A 22603-nucleotide genomic window follows, 5' to 3' on the forward strand; every position below is an offset into this window, starting at 1 on the left:
GCGTGCCTCCCGCGGGGCCTGCTGGGCCGGGCGACGCGAGCCTGCGGGAGCCTTGCGGAGCGGCGCGGCGCGGCGCGGCGGCCCGAAGATGTGGAGACCTGTGAGCCCCCCACCCTGGCGCGGCACCCCGCCCCGCGGCCCCGTGCCCGCCCGCCCGGGACCCTCTCGCCCCCAGAGACCGTCCCGAGCCCGGAGGGACCGTCGGGGCTCTAGAAAGAGGCCTTCGCATCCCCCGGGGACCCCGCCCTTCAGACTCGCTCTCCAGCCCAGACCTGCTGGCGAGACGCAGGCACCGCTTAGAGCGCACACGCCCCGGAGCCCCGCCTCTCCTCGGAGGCAGGCTCCGCGAGGGCTGCTTGCCTCTCAGACGCCCCCGCCTTGTTCCCTCGTGGGCACCCCTGCCCAGAGAGACCCGCGTTCCCAAGGCGGCTGCGCGCGTGTGTAGTGGCTTCCTGGACTCACGGACCCCCCCTTACCCCGTCTCCCGACCCGCGTGTCTACCTGAGACCCTCACGGCTTTGGGCTCTGCCGGAACCCTAGGCTGGGATCCCTCCTCGCCTTTCCTCTTACCTGCCCCCTCGAGAGCCCTGTTCTCCTGGTCCCAACCCCACCCCAGATCGTCCTGAGCCGGCACCTGCCCCCCGCGCCTGAGGACAGGAGAGCGCTGTGGGGCGCTGTTGGGGGGCGCCGGTCTCTGGTGGGCGACACCTGCCCGGTTCGGAGCCACGCCCTACAGCCCGGTCTCGGGAAGCCCCTCCTTTCTCGGGCCTTCCAGACTCCTGCCTGGCCCCCGGCTGCCCTCCCAACTCAGGCTTCTCTTGATCCTGAAAATGGCAGCTCACTGTCCCGTTCTTTGTCCTCCTGGGGCTCCCATTTTATCGCATCCCCGCAGTTCAGATTGGCACCTTTCAAAGCGGGGGTCGTGGTCGTTGGCCTACTCCCTCCCCAAGGACCTAGCCCTTTCCTCACAGGGTTGTTCTGGAGCTGAAGACACTGAGGGAACTCAGCAGCATTCTCAACTTGGAACTTTCTCTCAAGCTTGTTTTCTAAGCCTGCCCTTGTAGGTGCAGGTGTTAATACAAATGAACTTGCATTGACTTTTGTGGGTTGCAGTGAACAGCTGCGTTACACAGGGGCGTTTTTGGGCTGAGATGATGCAGCGCTGCCAGTCTGAGAGTCAGGCGGAGAGACACTGGGTTGGTCTTTCACATCTTCTAAAGCTACTTCACGCATTCGGGTCCCTTAGTCCTATGACAGCCCTAGGGAGTGGGCAGGCATGTCTTTGCTCCTGATTAGGAGATGTTCCTGACCAGTATGTGGAGCGGGGCCCAGGAGGCTTGTGGGTCCTGACTGGTGCCCAGTGGGTCACAGACCCTTGGGAAGGCAAAGGACAGGGCATTCCTGGTCACCCCCACCACATCTTCAGAGCCTGGGTTCCCAGTCTCTCACTTCCCTAACCCTGAAAACACGTCTGTTTCCTCTCCTGCTGTGGCGCGTGGGGCTATTGACTTGCCGTCAAGCTGCCCAGGCTCTTGTCGCCCTCCCTGTCGTTTCAGGCCTTGTCTTGAGGCTCAGCAGTTGCTTCTTACTGCTGGGGACCAGCTTATCTGCAGTGACCTTTCATCTTCCTTCTAATCTGCTGTGTCTAATCTACAACAGACTAGTCAGCTTGTGCCTGAAACGGGTGCACAGGGTCATGGTTCTGTGTTAAAATGCACAGAGTTTGTGAGCTTTGTAATATCTATTTGTGTGTTACCGCTCAAGCTCTTTTTGCTACTTTCTAGGTTGTGAGTTGGGTTCCGAGTTCCGAGGAGCACTGTTTCTGCAGACAGACTCTGCACACGCTGGGAGAAAGTGTGTGAGGTTGGGGTAGAGGAGGCATCTCATCTTGTCCAAACTAGGAGGCTTTGGAAGTGTGAGGATGTCGGGACATGAAATGTAAGCCAGGACTGTCCCAGCAAGCTGTGTGTGTGTGATCACCTGGTGAGCAAGCACTGGTATGTGGGAGGGTGTCCTGGAGACCCAGAGCCCTCTCCGTGTCTGTTTGCTGCCATGCTCTGGTGCCCAAGATCCGAGTGTGGTTTGGGTTATATGTGATGTGGTAGAAGTTACCCTGGACTGGTTCCTAGAGGGTCTGGCAGCAGGCTCTGCCCCACACTTACAGACATATGACGTCTTTGAGCTTCTTGGCCTTCTCCTGTGTGATGGGGATATTTGGGGAAGCACTGGGCATCCCGTACTGCAATGAACCAGGTTCTCGTCTGGCCCTTTGGCCCCCCAGAGGGGTCAGACGTTGTCAGCAGGAGGCCTCTCCTTAGAGTCTGGTCCAGAGCCAGGCTGCCGCAGGGATGCTGCTGTTTCCTGCCTGACCGGCCTTCCGCCGCTGCTCAGCAGCTTCCTCGCTTGGGCCACCACTTACCTCGATTTATCCAGCGTTCGTGCAGTTTCTGCTTTATCTAGGAAAGCACAGTGCTAGCAGAGGTGCAGAGGTGACTGGGGGGTGGGACCTGCTTGGTCTGGTGCAGAGAAAGACGAAACTCACTGTCACTCCCCTGTGTGGTAAGCACGTGGGAGGGGATATAAGGCCGGGGGTGGTGGGCAGGCAGGGACCCTGGTGAACCAGGGCTGGGGAAAGGGCCTTCTGGGCAGAACAGCAGCCTGGAGGGTAGGGCTGGGCCAGGCTCTGCATGGCTGTCCAGGGTCAGCCAGAGTGATGTTTGTCACGGGAGGGTGAGTGAGGGGTCGGTGCTGGGATGATGAGACGCGGCCAGAGCTCTTGCTGTGGTGGTGGTCCCTAAGAAAGCGACAGGAAACTCGCACTGGGGAAAACTCGCACTGTGGTCGGGGCCGCTACTTTTCGGGCCTTGCCCCTGAGCCTTGTACACAGAAGCACTTGGCGCTGCATCGACCGTGCATTCAGAGGCTGGGGCATAGCCAGGGCCCTGGGCTTTAGTGTAAAATAATTTATATTTAGCATTCTTCTCTGTAAAAGAACTGTATGTTTTACTGTGAAAGTGATGTTTAAAGTTATTTGTCATTTAGATGACTTAATTTTTTCTCAGCAAACCCCTGCTACTAATGACTGGGGGACTGTGTTGCCCTGCTCTGTGGCTGTCAGGACCCCTCTGCACAGGGGCTGTCACTGTAGGCCATTTTGGGATAGGAAGGGTGCCAACCGGGGAAGCTGTTTGACTTGGGCTCCACTCCCAGATCTACCAGAAGTTTCTGTGGCTTACGTGAGGCATCGTGTGAATATCTTGCTGCCAGAGATGCCTACCTTTTTTGGAGCATCTGCTAGGCCCTGAGTGCGGTGCTTAGGTCTGCCGTTTTTCACCTTTCCAGCCCGGCTGGGTGTTCACTGTCACCTCCTGTTCACAGATGGAAGGTGTCAGAAGGGGGAGGTCCCCCCAGCGAGGGGTGAGGGTCAGCGAGGCGGGTGGGCTCAGTGGGTCCTGCCCTACTCCATGCACCCCGTCAGCTCAGGGTGCTGTGAGTTAACGCACCATCTGTGCATTCTGTGTCATTCCGCAGGGAGGCACCAGAAAACCTAAGGGCTGCTGACTGGATGCTGCCTGGCTGGGCTGCACACACTTCCCTTTCGGGCTGTCCTTGCAGTGTGCCCCTCTGACTCTCCCTGTTGGCCTCTGGTCCTTCTCCAGGTGGCAGTACTTGGAGGACAAGTGCTCTCCCAGGGGTGCAGTCTTCTGCCACCTCTGAATCAGACATGCCCCTAGCAGGCGTGCGAGCATCTGGGGGAGGTGGGGTGATGCTGGGTTCAGCCCTGGTCTTGAAGTGGCCGTGCCTGGGACAGTCCCTGCCAGCCCTCGCTTCAGCGTTGGCGCCACACCCTCTGAGTCGTGAGGCCTTTTGCTCTGCTGCTCCAGGTCACCGGCACTTGGGCTGGAACAACTCCTCTTTCCTTGTGAATGTTAATGTCTCAGAGTCTCGTTACCCGTCAGCTTTGGCCATTTTTCTTCTGTCTCAGTGGCACAGGCCTTGCTGCCCCTCCACTCAGCCAGCTGACCATTTCTTTTTGTCTGAATGTAACCCGTCTCCAAGCTTGTCACCTGTGGGCTCCTGACTCAAAATAGTTTGACTTACGACTTCTTGACTTTATGATGGTGCAGAAATGATAACATTCAGTAGAAAGCATGCTTTGAATTTTGGATTTTGCTCTTTTCCCAGGCTAGTGATACACATACGATTCTCCCTCCTGCTCCCCAAGGGCCCCGCGATCACAAGGGTGAACAGCCGATACACTGACAGCCATTCTGTTTTCCACTTTCAGTACAATATTCAGTCAGTTACATGAGATGCTCCACACTTTTCATAAAACAAGACTTCGTACTAGGTGGTCTTGCCCAGCTGTAGGCCGTGAGCGTTCTGAGCACGTTTCAGTGTGTCCAGGCTGAGCTGTGATTTCTGTAGGCCCTGCATCTTAAATGCACTTTTGACTTGAGGTATTTTCAGCTCTCAGTGGGTTTATCAGTGGGTATCCCCCATCATAAGTGGAGAAAGATCTATAGTCTCTTCCCGGCTAAACAAACACTTTTTTCTTTCTGAAAAAGCAATGGGAAGCTGACGATCTTTTAACATTAATAGTTGGATACAACTCAGCAGCTATGTACTTCTGTGTGTAAGGTGGGTGGGCTGCAGAGGTCAGGGGGGCAGAATTGCTGGAAGGAGGGTAAGGGCATTGGGGACTAGCAGGCAGCTTGGCGCAGTGAGGAGGGCCAAGGGCAGCTCCTTGACCCCACGGTGACCTTAGCATCTGCAGGTGTCAGTTCGCTCTACCCGAACTCTAGCAGCACAGTGGTCCCTACTGTATAGACAGGGAAACTGAGGCACGGGGTGGGAAGTGATTTTCCCATGTTGCATGGCTGTTAAGTGCCAGAGCCTGGATTCCAACTCGGCCCTAGATGTCTGGGTCCAGAGACTGCCCCAGGCCACTCAGCCTCTACCGGAGTCCCTGGGGCGGGGCCGTCCCATGTCTGGTGTTGGACAGCGTCCCTGGCCTCAACCTCCTCAATGCTGTGACAACTAAGAGTGTCTCCAGACAGTGCCAGGTGTCCTGGGCACAGAATCATCCCAGGCGAGGACCCTGCCCTGCACCGGCTGCCTCACCTCCCAAATGCCACCTTGCTGGCCGGGATGTTGAGAGTATAGCAGATGCATTGCAAGCATTTAAACATAGGGGCAGGCAGACAGCGTGGTACCAGATAGTAAATTACCCAGATGCCACTGCCCAGATTTATCCATTATTAGTATCTTGCCCTGCTTGTTCCTATTTCTGTTTGAAAATATATATTTTGTTGTCATTGGTCCATTTGAAAGTAACTCAGAGACATTTTGACACATAATCTCTAAACACTTCAATGTGCATCCCTTAAACAAGAATATACTCTTATGTAGCCACGGTAACCGTCTTGCCTGAAAATACTAACCGTGACCCCTGATATCTGTTGTCCCTGAAATGCGTTTTGTAGGTACTTTCGTTCAGATTGAGGTCCAGTCAGACTTCATACTTTGCACTTGGTGCAAAGTCTTCCCACGTTTTTTCTCGTGACTTTTTAAAAATTTTCTTATGAAAAATTGCAGGTGTTCACGAAGTAGAATTAATGAATGGCTGTGCCTAGCACCCACAGTTCTCAACTCGTGGATCCTAATGGCTTTCTGGAAGCCAGGCTGTCGTTTAGAGAGCGTCCCATCCTGGGGATTCTCAGGGTCACTGATAAGGATTGTGGAGCCTGGCTGGCAGCTGCTGGCTGTCGCCAGTTCTTACTCCGTGGGCTGTGGTCTTGCTGAGGAGCCCAGAGTCACGCCAGAACCCTCACCAGCCAGAGGAGCGGGCAGCTGGTGTGCGGGGTGCCGGCCTCGGCTCATCTTGCCTGGCTCCTCGTGCTGGTCCTGAATCCACTTGGCTCCTTCACACCAAAAACCACAGCTGTCCCTCGGGCTCCAGCCCCTCTCACCAGGCATTTGTCCCTGCCGCCTCCCGGGCTGACCACCCCAGCATGCGCCCCGTCCCTGTGGGAAACCTTGGACTCTTGGGATACCTCACTTGGCTCCAGCTCACTTTGCCACTCACCCTTTCCTGTCTGGGCGCCCTCCCCACCCCTGAGCACACATTGTGTTTCCTAGTCACGAGCCACACAGGCCTCCTTCTCCCCAGAAATGCCCTCACTTTCCTAGCTTCCTCTGCCTGGAAGGCCCTCTCCAGTGTCCACGGGGAAGACCCACGGCTGCCAGGACGCAGGCTCCCCTCCTCCCTCCCACGGTGCTGTGCTGGGACAGGAGGTGCTTGCTCCTATGTGCGGTGCGCTGGGGTCCACGGCCACCAGGGTCCTGGCCTGGGACCGGGATTCGGGGCTGGGACTCCCTGGCATCAGTGTCGAGAACGGATGGCCGTGTGCTCTGAAGGAAGCAGTGACTCGGGGTGGACGGGGTGGGGCTGCAGTGGACGAGGGAGCAACAAGGGGTGCGGGTGGGAGGGTTCTGGCCGTGGTCCCTGGTCACCCATGGCTCCTTGCGGGCAGGGTGTGTGCGGTCAAAGATGTAGACTCAGGTGAGGAGTTAGGGTGAGGGAGGGTCTGGAGACCCCGCAGAGGGCACCAGGAGCCAGACAGCCTGGCAGAGCTGCGTCTGGGGAGGCCGGTGGGCTTGCCCTGCACACCTGCTGTTGTCGTGCACCCTTGTCTTACGTGAGGCGGCTGATAGCCAGGACCCCAACCTGTGGCCAGCTGTTCTGCAGGCACTTCCTAACGTTCTGAGCAAGTGTCCACCATTGATGGTCCCAGACACCCGTCCTCCGGGCTTTCTGGCCTACTGTGCGCACCTTGCCCAGTCAGGTCACGTGGGCCAGGAGGATGGCGGGGATAGGCCATGCAGGACTACTCTTCCCCAGAAAGCCCCCGAGTCCACCTCTGCCAGCCCACACCTCCTGGCTGCCTCTGGCCACCATTCTTGGCTCTGCGGGGTTTTCCTCGAGGATCTGCACTTGCTGTGTGTGGCCTTGCTGAGATGAGCAGAGCTGTCAGCCCCTCTTTTGGGACAATAGGTCATGGACATTTTCCTTTGACTTTTGTGTTGTTTTGCATCCTTGAAATTGTCTACAGGGCTGTGTATTTTGGCTAGAAAGTGGCTGGAAAGTCAGTTCCTTATTTGACCCAGTGTTCATAGTAACATTAACATCTGTGCTGTGGGCTGTGACTTGCTTTGCTCTAAAAACTGAGAATTTTCAGTTGGGGAATTTGTGGTTGAGAGACTCTTAAGGCCCCATAATTCAAATAAGATTGGGCAAGCAAGACTTCCACAAGGCGCAAGAGAGCCAGGATGTTCCCGCGGCCACAAGTAGGGCAGCGCCTTGTGCAGTCCCCCTGGCGTTTGGCCCCTCTCCATGAGCTGCTGGCTGTGGCACATCTGGTGCCCGGTCTTCCCCTCCCTCCTCCAGTAGAAGCTTCCCAGGTCTCCGCCTCTGCCGTGGTCTCAGCAAGTGGAAGCTCTTTGTGCCTTCACTGGCTTTCTGAACAGCGAGTCCACAAGGCGCAGCTTCCTCCTGGTGTGTGCTGATTCTTGACACTTCCTCGGGAAACAGAATGCCTGTCCGAGGCCGCTGGTCTCAGCAGCAGGAAACAGCAGAGTGTTAGGGGCAGGGACGGAGGGGATGTTGGAAGGCAGGCATCTCTAGTGGCCTGTCAGTGCGTCCGAGGAGGAAGCCCCTGGTGCAGACTGCCTTCTCTCGTGTGACGCTTTTGACCTCAGGCTTGGTCTTACAGGTGGGTTGTCTCTACCTTCCTGAGCCAAACACAGACAGACCCCAGGAATCACTGACAGCCTCAGAGATATGTTTGTGGGGAGGTGGAGGGAGCCCAGCCTCTGACCATGTGCGTTCTGCTCACTTTGCAGTCCCAACTCTGCCACTTCCACTTAGCACTGCTGCAAAGCAGGCCGAAGCCTTGGCCGTCCCCTGCCGCCTTCTTCCAGAGAAACCTCAGGGTCCCACCTACAAGATGGTGAGTTCCCCACAGCCACAGGCACCTTCCAGGGCACATGCCCTTCTCCAGGTGGGGATGACCTCTGCTGTGGGGCCTGAGGCTGGACCTCTTCTGTTCACACCCCAAGACAGGAGGTGCTTGCTCCTGCATGCGGTACGCTAGGGTCCTCAGCTTCTAGGGTCCTGGCCTGGGACCGGTGTTTGGGGCTGGGACTCCCTGGCAGTAGCATCGAGAGCAGATGGCCGTGTGCTCTGAAGAAAGCAGTGATGGTCCCAGAGTGGACGGAGGTGGGGCTGCAATGGACGGGGGAGTAGAAGGGATGCAGATGGGATGGAGGGGGAGGAGTGGGAAAGTGGCCAGAGGTGGGGCTCAGGCCTGGAGCAGCAGAGTAGTCACCCAAGCGCTTACTCTTGCTGACGGTCGGGTGGCTCGGGGCTGGGTGCTGAGGCTCCCCTTGGGTTCCTCTCCCTTTGGGTTCCTTGTGTTAAACTCCCACCTTATTCAGTGTGGGCTGCCTGTGCATCTCAGCCGGGCTCTGCTGTCCTGACACTTGCAGTCCAGTTGGGCCATCAGCCAGGGGGACAGTAGCTGTAAGTCTGTACAGTGTAGGTGGCCCTGGTCCCACGAGGGTCACAGCCCTGCCCTTGAGCTGATTCCTGTGTAGCCTGTTTTCTGTGTCCACTGGCCCCTTGGAGCCTAGAATCAGGTGTCTGTGGGTATCAGGTAAGGGGACTTGGCCCTGATGGTCAAAGCGCTGAAGTGACCACACAGGCGTCTGGAGTGGATGCTGCCTGCAGAGGCTCCCAGTGCAGCGGCTGGGACAGGCTCTGTCCTGGAGGGCCGGAGGCGGGAGGGACAGAGGGGCAGGGCAATAAGAAGAACCCGGGCTGTGTATCTGTCGCCCTCCAGGTCCTTGAGACCCCAGCCCCTGTGGAAGAAGGCGTTCTCGGCCACTGCGGTGGGGGTACCCCTGCTCCTGGGAGTGCGGTATTTCACAGCTGAGCCACAGGAGAGGAGGAGGATGCGACTCACGGTGGACGGCATCGGGCGCTTCAGCAGGTAGGAGGGGCGGGCAGCACCGCACTTTCTCTCTGCCAGCCTTGTCCTCTGACATGTGGGCCTTGAGCTGGGCCTGGGAGGGGCTGCGGGATTTTGCTGGGAACTTTTGAGCTCCCTTCCAGGTGTCTGGGCTACCTGGTGGGGCAGCCAAGCAGGCAGATCCACACTGGCCACATGAGGCACGGCCTGCACACACCCTTCAGGCCCACCCCTGCCCCAGGCCTCTGCCCGTCTTCCTTCTCGCTCCCCTACTCTCCCAAGGACAGTTGGCATCCAGACAGTTTGGGGCTCAGAGGGGAGGGCTGCCATGTCTGGTCACTCATGTCAAGGGTGCCTTGAGCCAGAGGCGCCCCTCACACCCTATACGTCCCAGGCAGGACACAGGGTGGGACCATATCCTTGTGGGGGCCCTGTGGGAGGGCGCTTCTGCCCCCCTAGATCCAGAGGCTCCTTCAGCCGCATAGTCCTGAGGGCAGCTCTTAGCCCTCGGTGGAGCCTCAGTCTACCCAGATGCAGCATTGGAGGGGGTTCACACCTGCCCGGGGAGGGGCTCCCATGAGTCCTTGTTCAGGGAGCTGCTGGGGTGTGTCCCGCTCCGCCAGCTCCGAATGCCTGCTGCCCCCGGGATGCCAGGCGCCTGGGCCCTCGGCTGAGCTTCACTGAGATTTCCCAAAGCAGCTGAGGCAGGCAGGTGGCTGAGTGCTTTACCTCATCCCACCTTAGGGACGAAGCGAGCCCTTCCTTCCTCAGCTTGCTGGCAGAGGCTGTGCCCTGACAGCCCCAGTTGTCTTTTGATGGGTGGGTTTGCCTGGAGCTCCTAGCCACCCTCTTCCACAGGGCTCCCCAGTCTCCACAGCCTGGAGGTGCATGAGGGCAGAGGCTGGCATGGGCTCACCTGTGAGCCTGCCCCGCGGGGACTGTCCCTGTGCAGCCTGGCTCTGACGTACGCTCAGCAGGCCTGGGCCAGCCCACTTCCCACCTCATCTGCGCTGCTGTTCCCTGAGTTAGACCCAGGGCAGGCTCCGGTGCCTGCCTTGTCCACTTCCCTCCTGAGAAGGGTGCTCTCACAGCTGGCCTCAGAGGCTGAGCCAGGGTTGGTCGGGAGGGTGCTAGAACTATTATCTTCCCAACTGTCTGCACGTTCTTGTCCACTCTGAGCCCTAGCAGTCGCTGGGACACAACAGCCCAACGGAGCGCCCCTGGCTGGGTGTGGGGGTACCACAGGGCCTCTGGGACCTGCAGCACATCCCGGGTAACGGGGCATTCATTATATGTGCAGGAGCCCCAGGAAGGCGTAAGGCAGGACCAGCTCGCCAGAGGGAGGTGGGAGCTCGTTCTGCTGTGGGAGAGCAGGGACCAGGCCACACCTCATATGCCCAGGTGCTGGCGGGTAACAGTGGCATCGGGCCCCTGGTTTCTTACAACACCCCTTACTTAATTTTAACTTTTAAAAATCCTGTGGGCTTTTTTTTTTTTGACACAATTTCAAATGTCCAAAGAAGTTGAACTAATAATACAAAAGAACTTTTTTCTTGTTGAAACATTTACAAAGTTGTCACCGTGCCCTGAAACCTTGAGTGTATTTCCTAAACAAGGACTTTCTCCTGCACAACTGCGATCAGGAAACTGATTGTTCTGACCCTCTCACCCTCAGACCCCTTCCTGTATTACCCGGCTCCCCAGGAACAACCTTTTCAGCACAAGGACCTGGTCCAGGGGCCACGTCTGATCTCCTCCATTCTGGAACGGTCCCTCAGTGCCTCCTTGGTTCTCATGGCTAAACTCAAGGCCAGGGCACGGTCCCGCCAGACCCCTAGGGCTACAAATTGGGGGAGGGGGTCCCAGCAGACTCCTCAGTTCTGGCAGTTCCCTGGGAGAACTCGAGAAAAGTGCTGTGCTTATGATTATGGTGTGACTATAGCCAAAGATACAAATCAGAACCAGCAAAAGGAGGAGGCACACAGGCTGAGGTCTGTGAGGTCCCAGCCTTGGAACTTACACGTCCTCAGACCCATCAGCTCCTGTCGTCCCCGTGACGTACACGCGGCTCACCCCCAACCTCTGGTGTCCAGAGCTTCTCTTGGAGTTTCATTACACGAGCCTGATTGATTGGATTATCAACCACTTGGCTCAAAGCCTCTAAACCCCAGCCACTCCAGTTTCTGGCTGGCAGAGCCCCTTGTTGGCATAAACTTTTTTTTGATAGAGGTGCTGGGTATTGAACCCAGGACCTGGTGCCTGCTAAGCACACACTACTCTTGAGCTGTAACTCCCCCACCAGGTGTGAACTGCCCAGGCTGTGATGAGCCTCAGACACTGCTGTCGCTCAGGAAGTCACGTGGGTTTGGAGGCAACCTTCCAAGAGCTGGTGGCATTAACTATGTCACATGATGACCTTGACACATCTTGGGGTATGGGTCATAACACTGTACAGTGAGCCCCGCGCCAAATGCAGGGCTCACAGGTGGCGGCTGCTGACCCATAAAGAGCTCCTCGGAGTGACAGCGGTGCCCCTGCGAGCGGAGGCCACCGGGCCACATTTACTGTCTAACCTCCTGAAGAGAAATCTTGCTGACCCCGGTGTGGGTCTGTCAGCTAGTGGACAGGTGGGGGAGTGGGCACAGGACTTCTGTCTGTCCCGTTGGCGCCTACGCCCATCTGCTGCTAGCTCAGCACCTGTGGCACTTCTTGGGTGAATTCACTCGTACTGTTACGGTCGCCATGCAGTGGTTCTCAGGTTCAGCCATCCCCCAACGCCTGGGCTGGCATTCTGCTGAGAGGAGACCTGTGTTCTCCCCATTCGCCTCACTGGCTTGGTCACATCAGTCTGGGCTTGTGGGTCTGCTCTGGGACAGCCCTCAGCTCCAGACCTCAGGTCCCAGTCTGAGTGCAGAGGCGGCGGGACCCAGTGTGTGGGCATGTCCACAGCCATGACAGCTGTGCTGGCTCCTGGGTACTACTGAGCGTTTGCAACGACTGAAAAGAACATGCCTGCTTGTCAGGGCCTGGGTGCCAGTCAGTGCGTGTTCAGGGCCTTCGGGCTGGTGTGGGTGTGGGCTGCCTGTTCTGTGGACCAGGAGCTCAGGTTGACTTGCTGGCAACACTGTCCCGAGAGCCCAGCAGGCCCCCCGCACCAGGTGCTCCCATTGGTCCAAGGGGCTGGTGGGGCCTGAGACAAGTGCCTACTGGGGCTGAGGGCACCTCTGCCGGCAGGTCTTTGAGGGTCGGCCTGCAGATCTCCCTGGACTACTGGTGGTGCACAAATGTCGTCCTGCGAGGGGTAGAAGAGGTTTGTCCCTGCGTCCTGGCCTGGCTGGGCCTGTCTGTGGAGGCAGTGGGGGTGGGGGTGTCCTGGAGGAGTTGGGGGTGGAGGACCGAGGAGGTACCTGCCTGCCCCCATCCCTTCCTCCACACCTGTGGTCAGAACAGCCCGGGGTACCTGGAGGTGATGTCTGCGTGTCACCAGCGGGCAGCCGACGCCCTGGTGGCTGGGGCCATCAGCAATGGGGGCCTTTATGTGAAGCTGGGCCAGGGGCTATGCTCCTTCAACCACCTGCTGCCCCCCGAGTACATCAAGACGTTGCGGGTGCTGGAGGACAGGGCTCTCACACGTGGCTTTCAGGAGGTGAGCACTGCTCTTGGGAGAGGAGAGGTTGGGAGGTGGGGACCCCCACGCTGCTCCAAGACCACTCTCCTGCCAGGTGGACGAGCTATTCCTTGAGGACTTCCAGGCCCCACCCCACGAGCTCTTCCAGGAGTTTGACTACCAGCCCGTCGCCGCAGCGAGCCTGGCCCAGGTGCACCGCGCCACCCTGCACGATGGCACTGCTGTGGCCGTGAAGGTACGCGGGCAGCCGGGCACCACGTTGGGCACCGGGCCCTGGCGGTGGCCCTGCCTGCAGCCTCCCCCTGCAGGTGCAGTACATCGACCTGCGGGACCGCTTTGATGGCGACATCCACACCCTGGAGCTCCTGCTCCGGCTCGTGGAGCTCATGCACCCCAGCTTCGGCTTCAGCTGGGTCCTGCAGGTACCCTGGGGTCCTGCCTGGGCGGCGGTGGGCTGGCTCCCAACCCAGACCCCTGACTACCCATTGTGGCCACCAGGACCTGAAGGGGACCCTGGCCCAGGAGCTGGACTTTGAGAACGAGGGCCGCAACGCTGAGCGTTGTGCGCAGGAGCTGCAGCACTTCCGCTACGTGGTGGTGCCCCGCGTGCACTGGGACACATCTAGCAAGGTGGGCTGGGCCCCTCCCGGGCGGGGGTGCTCGGACCTGCTGAGCTCAGGCTCCTGTTCTCCCCCAGCGTGTGCTGACTGCGGAATTCTGCGAGGGCTGCAAGGTCAACGACGTGGAGGCCATCAAGACCATGGGGCTGGCGGTGCAGGACGTGCGTGCTGTGCCTGGGGGGAGGGGTACCCAGGCTGGGGGCGGGGTGCCCACGTGCCAGGTGACAGCAGCCCGCCTGCCCCGCCCCAGGTCGCAGCGAAGCTGATCCAGGCTTTCGCCGAGCAGATATTTTATACAGGCTTCATCCACTCCGACCCCCACCCTGGCAACAGTAAGACAGCCCTGGGGCGGGGGGTCAGATCAGGAGGCAGGGCGCGGTGGCGTAAGCCCACGTGCCATGTCCCTAGTTCTGGTGCGGAAAGGCCCGGATGGGAAGGCCGAGCTGGTGCTGCTGGACCACGGGCTGTACCAGTTTCTGGATGAGAAGTGAGCTGGGGGCCGGGGGTAGGGGGGTACTTTCCCCCACTGCTGGGCTTTCCAGCCCTGGCTCACGGCTGGGCCCCCACAGGGACCGGTCCGCCCTTTGCCAGCTGTGGAGAGCCATCATTCTGAGGGACGAGGCTGCCATGAAGACACACGCAGCCGCACTCGGGGTGCAAGGTGAGGCCGGGGGCAGGTGTGAGGCATGTAGGGTGCGCAGCCCTGGCTCAGGCCCCCCCCCCAGACTACTTCCTGTTCTCCGAGGTGCTTATGCAGCGGCCTGTGCGCCTGGGGCAGCTGTGGCGCTCACACCTGCTGAGCCACAAGGAGGCGGCCTACATGCAGGACATGGCGCGGGAGCACTTCGAGGACATCATGGCTGTGCTCAAGGCCCTGCCGCGCTCCATGCTACTTGTGCTGCGCAATGTCAACACCGTGCGCGCCATCAACACTGCCCTGGGTGCCCCTGTTGACCGCTACTTCCTCATGGCCAAGAGGTGGGGGCCAGGGAGCCGGGGTGGGGGGCAGGGCCAGGGGCCCGGCCGCGCTGACTGTGTCTCTGTGCAGTGCGGTCAGGGGCTGGAGCCGCCTGGTGGATGCAGGATACCAGAATGTCTACGGTGCCAGTGTTCTGCGCCACATCAGGGTCGTGTGGGAGACCTTCAAGTTTGAAGTGGCCCTGAGGTGAGCCAGTGGGCCGGGGGCCAGCAGGCAGGGGGCCAGGGCCCACTCCCCACCATCCTACAATGCCATGACCCACCATCCCAGGCTGGAGACCTTGTCGATGCGGCTCACAGCCTTCCTGGTTCGAGTCCTGGTCCACCTGGGCCTCATGCCCAAAACCGAAGGGCTGTTTGAGTACCTGGAGACCTAGGGAGCCTGGGACAGGAGGACTGCAGAGCTTGCCGGGCCGCGGGCTGACTAGGCTGGCTGGGCCAGAGGCATGGATACCCAAGACCTGAGTGCACTGGAATGACCGGGGCTGTGCAATGACACATGCTCTTTTCAAATCAAACAAATGTCTTTCTTTGTATTTTGTACAAAAAGGGGGTGGGAGAAGTGGCAGTATCTGGGGCTCTAGAAGTGGGCAGTGACTCGGTCTGTCTCCAACAGGTCATCCAGGATCTGTGGGGAGAGATGGCAGGTGAGGGGAGGGAGGGGGGAGGGAGGGGGAGGGAGGGGGAGGGGTGCTCACAATGTCAGGTGTGGTGCCAATCTTCTTGGCCAGCTCGCCACGCTCCATGGTGCTCAGGTACAGGTAGCGGTTGAGCAGCTCCCCGTCCAGGACATTGCGCACAGCGTTCTGTAGGACACGCCGGTCCACGTGCAGCATCCTGGGGGGCACGAGGGCAGCGGGGTCAGGACAGACCTGGGGGTGGGGTGGGGGGTGGCGCACAGGTGGGTGGTGGCTCACCGGAAGGCACGGGGGTTGAGGCCGGCATGGTGGGGCAGCATGGTGGTGAGCGCATTCTGCAGCATCAGCAGCCTCCGGTAGGTCTTCTCCTGCATGGGCAGCAGGAGCCCAATGCCGCCGTCCAGTGTGGCTGTAGGGACCCAGTGTGAGCTAGGCAGACCCCCCGCCCCCTACCACCCACCCCCGCCCAGCACTCACCGAACCACGTGATGTGCTTGTTCTCCCACACAACCGACTTCTTGCTGGGCCCCTCGGCAGCCCCCCGGCATGGGGTCCTCCAGAATGTGTTCACGTGGGCACCCACGTGGAAGTCCGCCCGGCGCAGCAGCCGCATGCCCCCGAAGCTCTCCTTGGCTGCACCAGAGGGACTGCAGGTTTCTGCCCACTCCTCACACACCCACACCTCCCACACCTGCCCAGCTGAGGTGGGAGGAAGCACTCACCTTCCGGCAGGTACATGTATACCATGAGGTTTCGGTCACGGTCAGACACTAGGGAACAGAGCCCAAAGTCAGCCCCAGCCACCCCTGAAGTCTCGGGGGCCCCACCCCAGTCCCCCAACCCTGTGCTCGCTTACCAAGGAAACCCAGCTGTGCGTTGTCCACCATGAAGTCCACACTGTACACTTCCAGGGGCTTGGCGTCCTGAAGATGTGGGGGGGTCAGGGTTGGCCTGGGGCCAGCACCGCCCCACCCCCGCTGTACAGCCCAGCCCCTCATGGTACCCGCGACACAAGGCTTAGCGTCTTGCTCTCTTCCTGGTAGCGAAGCAGCGAGATGCTCTTCATGACGTCCGCAGCCAGGATGAAGTTCTTGACACTGATCATCTGGTGGATGTAGAGCTGTGTGTCGATGAAGGCCATGCCTGTCAGCTCACTGGCCCGCAGGCTCCACAGGAAGATCTGGGGGTGGGGGTGTGCAGGCGGTAAGCTGTGGGTGCTGAGTGGCAGGTGCTGGGCTGGGTGGGGAGGTGTGCACCTTCTGGCCGATGGCCGACACCAGGTGGCCGTTGCAGTGGCACAGGGCGGTCACAGGCCCCTTCTGCTCTTTCTCGTACAGGACTTTGAACTTGTTCTTGGTGAGAGGCTGGCCGGGCTCAGGCACCACCTCAATCACGTCCATGATCAGAATCTGCCAGGGAGAGCGGGTGGGTGATCCACGGGAACTGATGGGCTGCCAGGCACTGCCTGCCCCCCCACCCCACTGGCCACTCACCCGCCCGCGGCACGTGACCTCCTCCCCCTGCATGAGGCAGGTCCCAGCAGCAACATAGCCCTTGAGGCCCGACACGGTCTCCTCACTGCGCAGTGACACCGTCTTCATGCAGGTCACGTGCTCCCACTCCTCCAGCTCGATCCTGCAAGAGGCCAGGTCAGGACACGAGCCCCAAGCAGCCGCCAGCCCCGACCTGGGCCCAGCCTCACCTGGCATTGGGGATGGCCTCCCAGCTAACCGGGGAGATTAGCTGGATGGAGAAGGCCTCCTGCTGAGGGTGGATGTAACGGTCATCTGCAGGGACAGAAGGGACGTGGTTGGGGGTGGGGGGGAGGTTGGTCCCAGGAACGGCCCCACTCGGGCTACCTTGCACCTCTTTCAATAGTCTCAAACTCCTTCTCCTCGCCCGTCATGCGTGGGATGCGCGTGCACGGTGTATTGGTGCTGGTGGCAACGGCGTACACCTGGGGAAGTAGGGGGAGTCACGCCGGAGGCCTGGCTCCAGCCCCACCCGTCCCGGCAGGGGGTGGGGGTGTCAAACCTTGGACTCCACGTGGTAAGCCACGTAGTGGGCCGTGCAGCGCAGCGGGATCTTCCTGACAGGCCATGGGGCATCGTAGGACAAGTAGGCTGGCAGGACGCTGATCCTCAGCTCGCCCTGGGAAGGCATAGGGGTCAGTGAGGCCTGGGGCCACCAAAGGCCAGGCTGATGAGCCCAGCCAGGCCTCCAAGAGCTCCTTGGGGTCAGCTGTCAGCTCTCTGGAATAGGACAGAGCCCTGGAGCAGGCATGGCTCTCTGTCCTGTGCTTCATGAGCTTCCTGTCTCTCCTCCGAGGTTCCTCCGGGGTTGAGACACAGGCCACAAGTGTGGTCTGGGCCAGGGCAAGGGAGGGGCCGGACTCAGAGGGTGCTGGAGACTGCAGGTGAAGGATGGACAGCATACACACTGGCCATGCCAGGGTCTGCACAAACAGGCAGGGGAGTCCCGCCAGGGCCCCGAGGCGCTCTCCTTCTCTTAGTCCTACGTGAGCCAGCACCTAGGAAAACACCTGCCATATCTTCACCACTGAGTCCTCAGAGTGGCTCAGGGTGTCACTGCTATCCTCTTGGTGACAGAGAAGACTCAGGTTCAGAGAGAGTGAGCATCTCACCTAGACTCGCACAGCTTCTAAGGGGCAGAGGTGGGGTCCAAGCTGGCAGAGCAGTGGCTGGACCATGGCTGCCCAGGCACATGCCCTTGTGAGCTAGAGCCAGCACTCCCAACTGCCCGTCCTCCAACCTTCCCAGCATTAAGCCCCACGCTTCACCTCCTTGGCCTTGGCTCCCACCACCCTCTGGATATCCCTGACCCTCCATTCGAGGGTGCCCCCATCCCCAGCCATCAAGGGCCCCTTTCCTGGGGCCCCAGCACCGGGTCCTGCCCTGGGCAGCCTCAGTGAGACTGGGCTGCGTGGGGCCTCCCTACCTGTCTATTGAAGTACAGGAAGCCACGGGGGCAGTTGACATTGTGGAACGGGGCAAAGGAGTCGATGGGGCCATCGATGCCCATGGGGTGCAGCCGCAGGGCCCCCCGGCCAGTCACCAGGAGCCAATGGGGCGAGGGGCCACAGATGAACACCTGGAGGCAAGCGCTGTGAGGAGGCTGCTGGGGCAAGGCCCCATCTGCCCCACCCTGGGCTCCAGGAAAGCCCCCGGCCTACCCCAGAGTAGCCATAAATGTCCTCAAAGTAGCGGAACCGTGCCACACGGCTTCGCACCCCGGCCCCCTCCTCGGCGCTGCCACCTTCTGCCTTCTTCTTAGACGGCTTTGGCTTTTTCTCTCGGAAGTTGATGTTGTGGGGGACCTGGAGGGGCTGCTGTGAGGGCCAGGACCTCCCCCACCCCTGCTCCACATTCACCCTACACCTGGCACCGCCAAGACACCACACCTTCTTGAAGCGAACTTTGAGGTTCCCCTGGCCAAGCTGCGAGTCGTGGGGGAAGGCCTCGTAGATGAGCAGCTCCTGGTCCACATGCACCTGGGGACAGGTGTCGTCAGGGGCGGGGCTAGCAGGGCGGATGGGCCCCCGGGGCGTGCAGGCCAGCACTCACCAGCAGGTAGGGTCGGCGCTGGCGGCTCCCCAGCGCCACCAGCAGCACCTCCTTGACAAGCGGCAGCTCCCCCTGGCGCGTAGCCTCCTCCTTTCGGGCCTCGCCCTGTGTGGTGGGCTGACCAGAGGAGCTGTCCACCAGGACACGCTGCCCCACAGGGAAGTTCTTCACCAGGAACACCAGCCGCCAGTCGGGGAGCTGGTAGATCTGTGGAGACGCAGCAGTCAACTGGGATGGATGGGGCGGGGCCAGGGCTGCGCTGGGCACGGGGTGCCACCCACCTCCATGGTTCCGTTCTCCCGCACCAGCAGGCACCAGTGGGTGGGCTCAGCCCGGAAGGGGGCAGGGTCCCGGTCAGCAGGGGGCTGGCTGCTCCTGCGGGCCTCCTCCTTGCTGGGGCTGAAGAGGGAGCCCGAGTCCCCGTAGAGCATCTCCTCCTCGTCATCCACCGTGGGGCTGGGGGCGGCAGACATGTTGGTTACCGGCAGCCTGCCTCGGGAGCCTGGCCCAGCCTGCACCCGGGCCCCCACATACCTGGTATCTGAGCCCTGACCCTCCACCTCGGAGCCGCTGCGGCCCCCCAACTCATCGCGGGCCCCGCCTAGGCGGCTCTCGGTGGTGAACATGCCGCTGACGTCTCGGTACACACAGAGCGTGATCACCTTGGACTGCTGCGGGGAGAGGGGCAGGGCTCAGCGGTGGGGCGGGTGGGGGACAGCAGGCCCTGGGGTGGGGGAGGGGGCTTACGTGGTGCAGCGGAGGCTTGTGCAGAGCCAGGCGATGGTGGCGGCCCCCATATGAGTCATTCTTGAGCAGGAACATGGTGACGTGGCCCTCGGCACTCATGATGACCACGTAGGGGTCGGCCACAGCGCACTGCACGATGGGGGAGCCCAGGTCCACAGGGATGAAGTGCAGCTGGTTCACTGCAGACACAGGGTGGTCAGCACAAGCCAACCCTGGACCCCCTCCCCCCTGCCCACCTGGCCCAGCCCACCTCCTTCCAACAGGCGGATGCCAAGGGGCGACACTTGTACGATATAGCGATTGTCCCCGATGTTGCCAGCAAAGACCGTGGGGCCCTGTGTGGCGAAGCCGCTGGTGTCCAGCTCCATGATCTCCTGCCCCGTCTGTAGGATCTGTGGGTGATGGTGGGTGAGTCAACCTCTCTCCAGTGGGACCCCTGTCCCAGGCTGCCGTACGGGCCCTGCCCCTCACCATGGTGGAGTCTTCTCGGCTCAGAATGAGGAACCCGTGTCTCCGCCCATCGTCCTCTGCTTCAGGGGTGCTGGGCTCCTGCTCTGCCACCTCCCCCTTGGGGGTCTCCTCCTGGGAAGGCAGAAGGAGGGCTGGAGTCCCTCCACTAAGCAGAGGAGCTGGGACAGCCAGGCCAGAGCAAGCCCGGGGATGCGCTGTCTGCACCTGGGCCCTGCCCGCACACAGTCCAGGTGGATAGCACCGCGTTACCCACCCCTCGGGCCTCGCCACCCCGAGCCCACCTACCTGCTCCTTACGCACAGGGGCAATGACCGTCCACATGTCATAGCAGCCAGGGAGCTCAAAGGTTGTGACCACCTGAGGCCGGATGCTCTTCTGGAAGGATATGGGGGTGTCAGCCCACCCAGGCCCCGCAGGGAGGCACCACCCCTGCCGCCCCACACACCTGCAGCACCGACAGGGCCCCATTCTTCCCGTAGCCGGAGCACACGACGACCTCCAGGTCTGGCTCGGGGCTGTTCTGAAACTGCACGACAGGTGGTAAGCACTGACCTCTGCCGTGCAGCCCCCGACCCCCACCTCACCCCAGCAGCACCTCTTCAGAGAGGAAGGCGGGCTCGCCCATGGCAGCATTGGCACAGGGTCCAATGTTGAGGATGCTGTCACACACCTGTGGGCACAACAGGGGTCAGGTGGGCAGGCTGGCCGAGGCGGGGGCCCCCTCTGTGTCCGACCTCACCTCAAAGGAGTAAGTGGCAAGCTGTGTGCCCGACTGGGCCTCACTGCCATACACCTCGATCTCATCCACCTCGTCCTGCGGCACCGACTTGCCTCCTACAGCAAATGGAAGCCCATCTGAGCCCACCTGGTCGCCGGGCCCCACCCTGCCCCCCCCTCACCTGACAGGCCCTCACCGGACCAGCCCACCGCGGCGTCCACACGCTTCTTCTTCGAGGGAGGCTCTTCCTGTGAGGCAGGAGGGGCGGTGAGCAGCCCTCTGAGGCGGCCCTGCCCAGGGGCCCTGTGTCCCCTTGAGCCCCACACCCACCTTGTCAGCAGCCTCTCGGATGGCACTGGCCGGGGGCTCCTGCAGCTTTTCTGTGTACTTGAGGAGCAGGGAGTTGCCCAGGCGAGAGCCAAGAAACAGGTACCCAGGCTCCATGGTGACCATCTGATGGCAGGAGGGTGGTGAGGGTGAGGCCAGGCCCAGACCCAGAGCTGCCCCCCCGAGACCCAACTCACGCTGGTGGTGAGGACGCTGGCGGCGGCCTTGTCGAAGTGGAAGGCCCGGACGCTGCGCATGCCGTCCGTGATGAGGGTGAGCACGTAGCTGCCGGGAGGGGGAGGCTGAGCTGGGAGCAGGGGCAGGGGGCCCACGTGCCCTGTTGGGGGAGGCCAGGCTCACTGAAGGGGGGACTCACATCTCGCCGCCCTTGAGGGAGATGACCATCTTGTCATAGGAGATGAAGGCCGCCTGGGCACAGTCCAGGGTGATCCGCACGCCCTCCTGAGTGCCTGTGGGTGGGAAGAGTCAGCCAGCCTTAGCAGCACCCCTCCCCATACCCCCACCCCAGCCCCCGGCCCCACCCCCAACACTCACGCAGTGGGAAGGCAGTGGTGCCGGTGGTGAGGCTGTTGAGAGCCACGCCATAAGGGGGGACACTCTGGTTCAGGTACAGCAGTGAGTTGACAGCAAAGATCACCACCCCACCTGGAGGTGGACACGGTGGTGGGCGAGGCCCAAGGCTCTCCATAACCACCCCCCCGCCCCCACAGCCCTCACCTCACCTATGGGCTTGGGCACAGCAAGGGCCTGGGTGCAGTCAAAAGGCAGGCTGGTGAGGGACCAGATGACGGGGTGGACCTTCTGCGTGATGTTCAAGGAGATGGCCACGATGGAGCACGTGTCCTGCCGCACAGCCACACGTCTGGGGCCACAGTCTGGTCAGTGGCGGGGAGGGGGGTATCCCGACCCCGAGGCGCGCCCCAGCTCCTCCTTCCCCAACAGCCTCCCGGCCACCCATGGCAGCCACAGCACAGAGCAGGGCCTCACCCAGGCCAGGTCTGGTTTGGCTCGAACAGGATGAGCAGGGTGGGCTCGTAGTAGCCGTGCAGGAACTGCAGGTCCACGATGTTGAGGAGCTTCTCGTCCAGCGCCCGCACATCGATAATGTAGCTGGGCAGGAAGCTGGACCTCTGCCTGGGGGCAGCGAGCCTCAGCATCGGAGGGGCGGGGGGGCACCCCTTGTGCGAGGCAGCCCCGCCCCCGTCCCAGCACTCACCCCTCACCCACGAGCCCATCATGCTCCTCAGCCAAGCTCTCCCTGCGGAAGGGTAGAACCACCAGCCGCGTGCCGTAGATGAGCATGGCGGCGCAGCGCCCATCGGGGTCCACCCGCACCCGCGGCGTATGCACGTTCTGCACGAACCCGTCCTGGGGGCAGAGGGACATCGGGCAGGCCGCAGGGCAGGTGGCCCCATGGGAACAGGCTGGGTGGGCACGCAGCCAAGCCCTACCCGCAGCTCAGGCTCCTCAAAGTAGTGCAGAGACAGGGTCTTCAGGTCGTGCGTGCCTGGGTCGTACTCCACCACTGAAAGCTAGGGGCAGGAGGTGAGAACTGCAGCCCGCCAGCCCACAGCCGCACGCAGGACCCCCACCAGGCCTCCCACGCCCACTGCCCACCTTGGCATCCTTGAAGCTCAGGAGCAGGGCATCCCGCTTGGCGCCTGCCAGCTGCACACTGGCCATGGACATGACGTTGCCAAAGAAGGAGAAGGAAGCCACCAGCTCCAGCTTCTCCCGGTGCTCCCGGTGGGCCTTCCCCTCTGGGGAGAAGTGGTGGTACAGGTGTGGACCCACCTGGCCCCCAACCCCAGCCACCCGCTGCCTGCTCACCCCGCGCCC

The 22603-nt window shown here is 61.2% G+C and overlaps 2 protein-coding genes across 11 annotated transcripts in view; one reads left to right on the plus strand and one right to left on the minus strand.

Moving 5' to 3' along the window:
- Positions 1 to 14774, plus strand: ADCK5 (aarF domain containing kinase 5). Of its 9 annotated transcripts, none has more exons than XM_031690459.2 (15): positions 1 to 100; positions 7906 to 8012; positions 8904 to 9053; positions 12267 to 12342; positions 12478 to 12678; positions 12755 to 12895; positions 12969 to 13082; positions 13159 to 13290; positions 13358 to 13441; positions 13531 to 13612; positions 13689 to 13767; positions 13850 to 13941; positions 14006 to 14258; positions 14329 to 14445; positions 14530 to 14774. In XM_031690459.2, the coding sequence occupies exons 1-15, from the start codon at positions 89 to 91 to the stop codon at positions 14633 to 14635; spliced, it is 1746 nt and encodes a 581-aa protein (XP_031546319.1). In that variant the 5' UTR covers positions 1 to 88; the 3' UTR covers positions 14636 to 14774. The 9 variants fall into 9 exon arrangements, with proteins under 9 accessions (XP_031546319.1, XP_031546313.1, XP_072806121.1 ...); XM_072950017.1 differs by lacking the exon at positions 1 to 100 and adding an exon at positions 153 to 1196; XM_031690453.2 differs by having other exon boundaries at positions 13159 to 13612.
- CPSF1 (cleavage and polyadenylation specific factor 1) overlaps positions 14772 to 22603 on the minus strand; it is a 14810-nt gene continuing 6978 nt past the window's right edge. The window contains exons 4-38 of one of the 2 annotated variants that reach the window (XM_072950014.1): positions 22382 to 22524; positions 22216 to 22296; positions 21981 to 22132; positions 21752 to 21898; positions 21487 to 21626; positions 21299 to 21409; positions 21120 to 21213; positions 20941 to 21028; positions 20747 to 20869; positions 20613 to 20664; positions 20438 to 20532; positions 20294 to 20368; positions 20144 to 20224; positions 19984 to 20073; positions 19699 to 19809; positions 19478 to 19619; positions 19228 to 19406; positions 19015 to 19151; positions 18762 to 18936; positions 18481 to 18687; positions 18318 to 18407; positions 18090 to 18233; positions 17855 to 18007; positions 16931 to 17047; positions 16763 to 16853; positions 16599 to 16683; positions 16390 to 16531; positions 16153 to 16305; positions 15900 to 16016; positions 15753 to 15819; positions 15619 to 15666; positions 15374 to 15529; positions 15176 to 15305; positions 14957 to 15095; positions 14772 to 14886 (exon numbers count right to left, since the gene is read on the minus strand). In XM_072950014.1, coding sequence (XP_072806115.1) covers positions 14839 to 14886; positions 14957 to 15095; positions 15176 to 15305; positions 15374 to 15529; positions 15619 to 15666; positions 15753 to 15819; positions 15900 to 16016; positions 16153 to 16305; positions 16390 to 16531; positions 16599 to 16683; positions 16763 to 16853; positions 16931 to 17047; positions 17855 to 18007; positions 18090 to 18233; positions 18318 to 18407; positions 18481 to 18687; positions 18762 to 18936; positions 19015 to 19151; positions 19228 to 19406; positions 19478 to 19619; positions 19699 to 19809; positions 19984 to 20073; positions 20144 to 20224; positions 20294 to 20368; positions 20438 to 20532; positions 20613 to 20664; positions 20747 to 20869; positions 20941 to 21028; positions 21120 to 21213; positions 21299 to 21409; positions 21487 to 21626; positions 21752 to 21898; positions 21981 to 22132; positions 22216 to 22296; positions 22382 to 22524 — 4103 coding nt within the window. In that variant the 3' untranslated portion in view covers positions 14772 to 14838. Of the gene's footprint in view, positions 14887 to 14956; positions 15096 to 15175; positions 15306 to 15373; positions 15530 to 15618; positions 15667 to 15752; positions 15820 to 15899; positions 16077 to 16152; positions 16306 to 16389; positions 16532 to 16598; positions 16684 to 16762; positions 16854 to 16930; positions 17048 to 17854; positions 18008 to 18089; positions 18234 to 18317; positions 18408 to 18480; positions 18688 to 18761; positions 18937 to 19014; positions 19152 to 19227; positions 19407 to 19477; positions 19620 to 19698; positions 19810 to 19983; positions 20074 to 20143; positions 20225 to 20293; positions 20369 to 20437; positions 20533 to 20612; positions 20665 to 20746; positions 20870 to 20940; positions 21029 to 21119; positions 21214 to 21298; positions 21410 to 21486; positions 21627 to 21751; positions 21899 to 21980; positions 22133 to 22215; positions 22297 to 22381; positions 22525 to 22603 lie in introns of both variants that reach the window. The other variant, XM_072950013.1, reaches the window with a different exon arrangement.

Source organism: Vicugna pacos, chromosome 25 (assembly GCF_048564905.1).
Source record: "Vicugna pacos chromosome 25, VicPac4, whole genome shotgun sequence".
In the NCBI taxonomy this organism is placed as follows: domain Eukaryota; kingdom Metazoa; phylum Chordata; class Mammalia; order Artiodactyla; family Camelidae; genus Vicugna; species Vicugna pacos.

Bases quoted from the DNA above. Each gene is read 5' to 3' on its own strand.
- ADCK5 (XM_072950015.1), top strand. From the start codon at position 1,152: ATGATGCAGCGCTGCCAGTCTGAGAGTCAGGCGGAGAGACACTGG. The intron at 13,768-13,849 runs GTGAGCTGGGGG...GGGCCCCCACAG, and splicing joins TACCAGTTTCTGGATGAGAA to GGACCGGTCCGCCCTTTGCC. The intron at 14,446-14,529 runs GTGAGCCAGTGG...CCACCATCCCAG, and splicing joins AAGTTTGAAGTGGCCCTGAG to GCTGGAGACCTTGTCGATGC.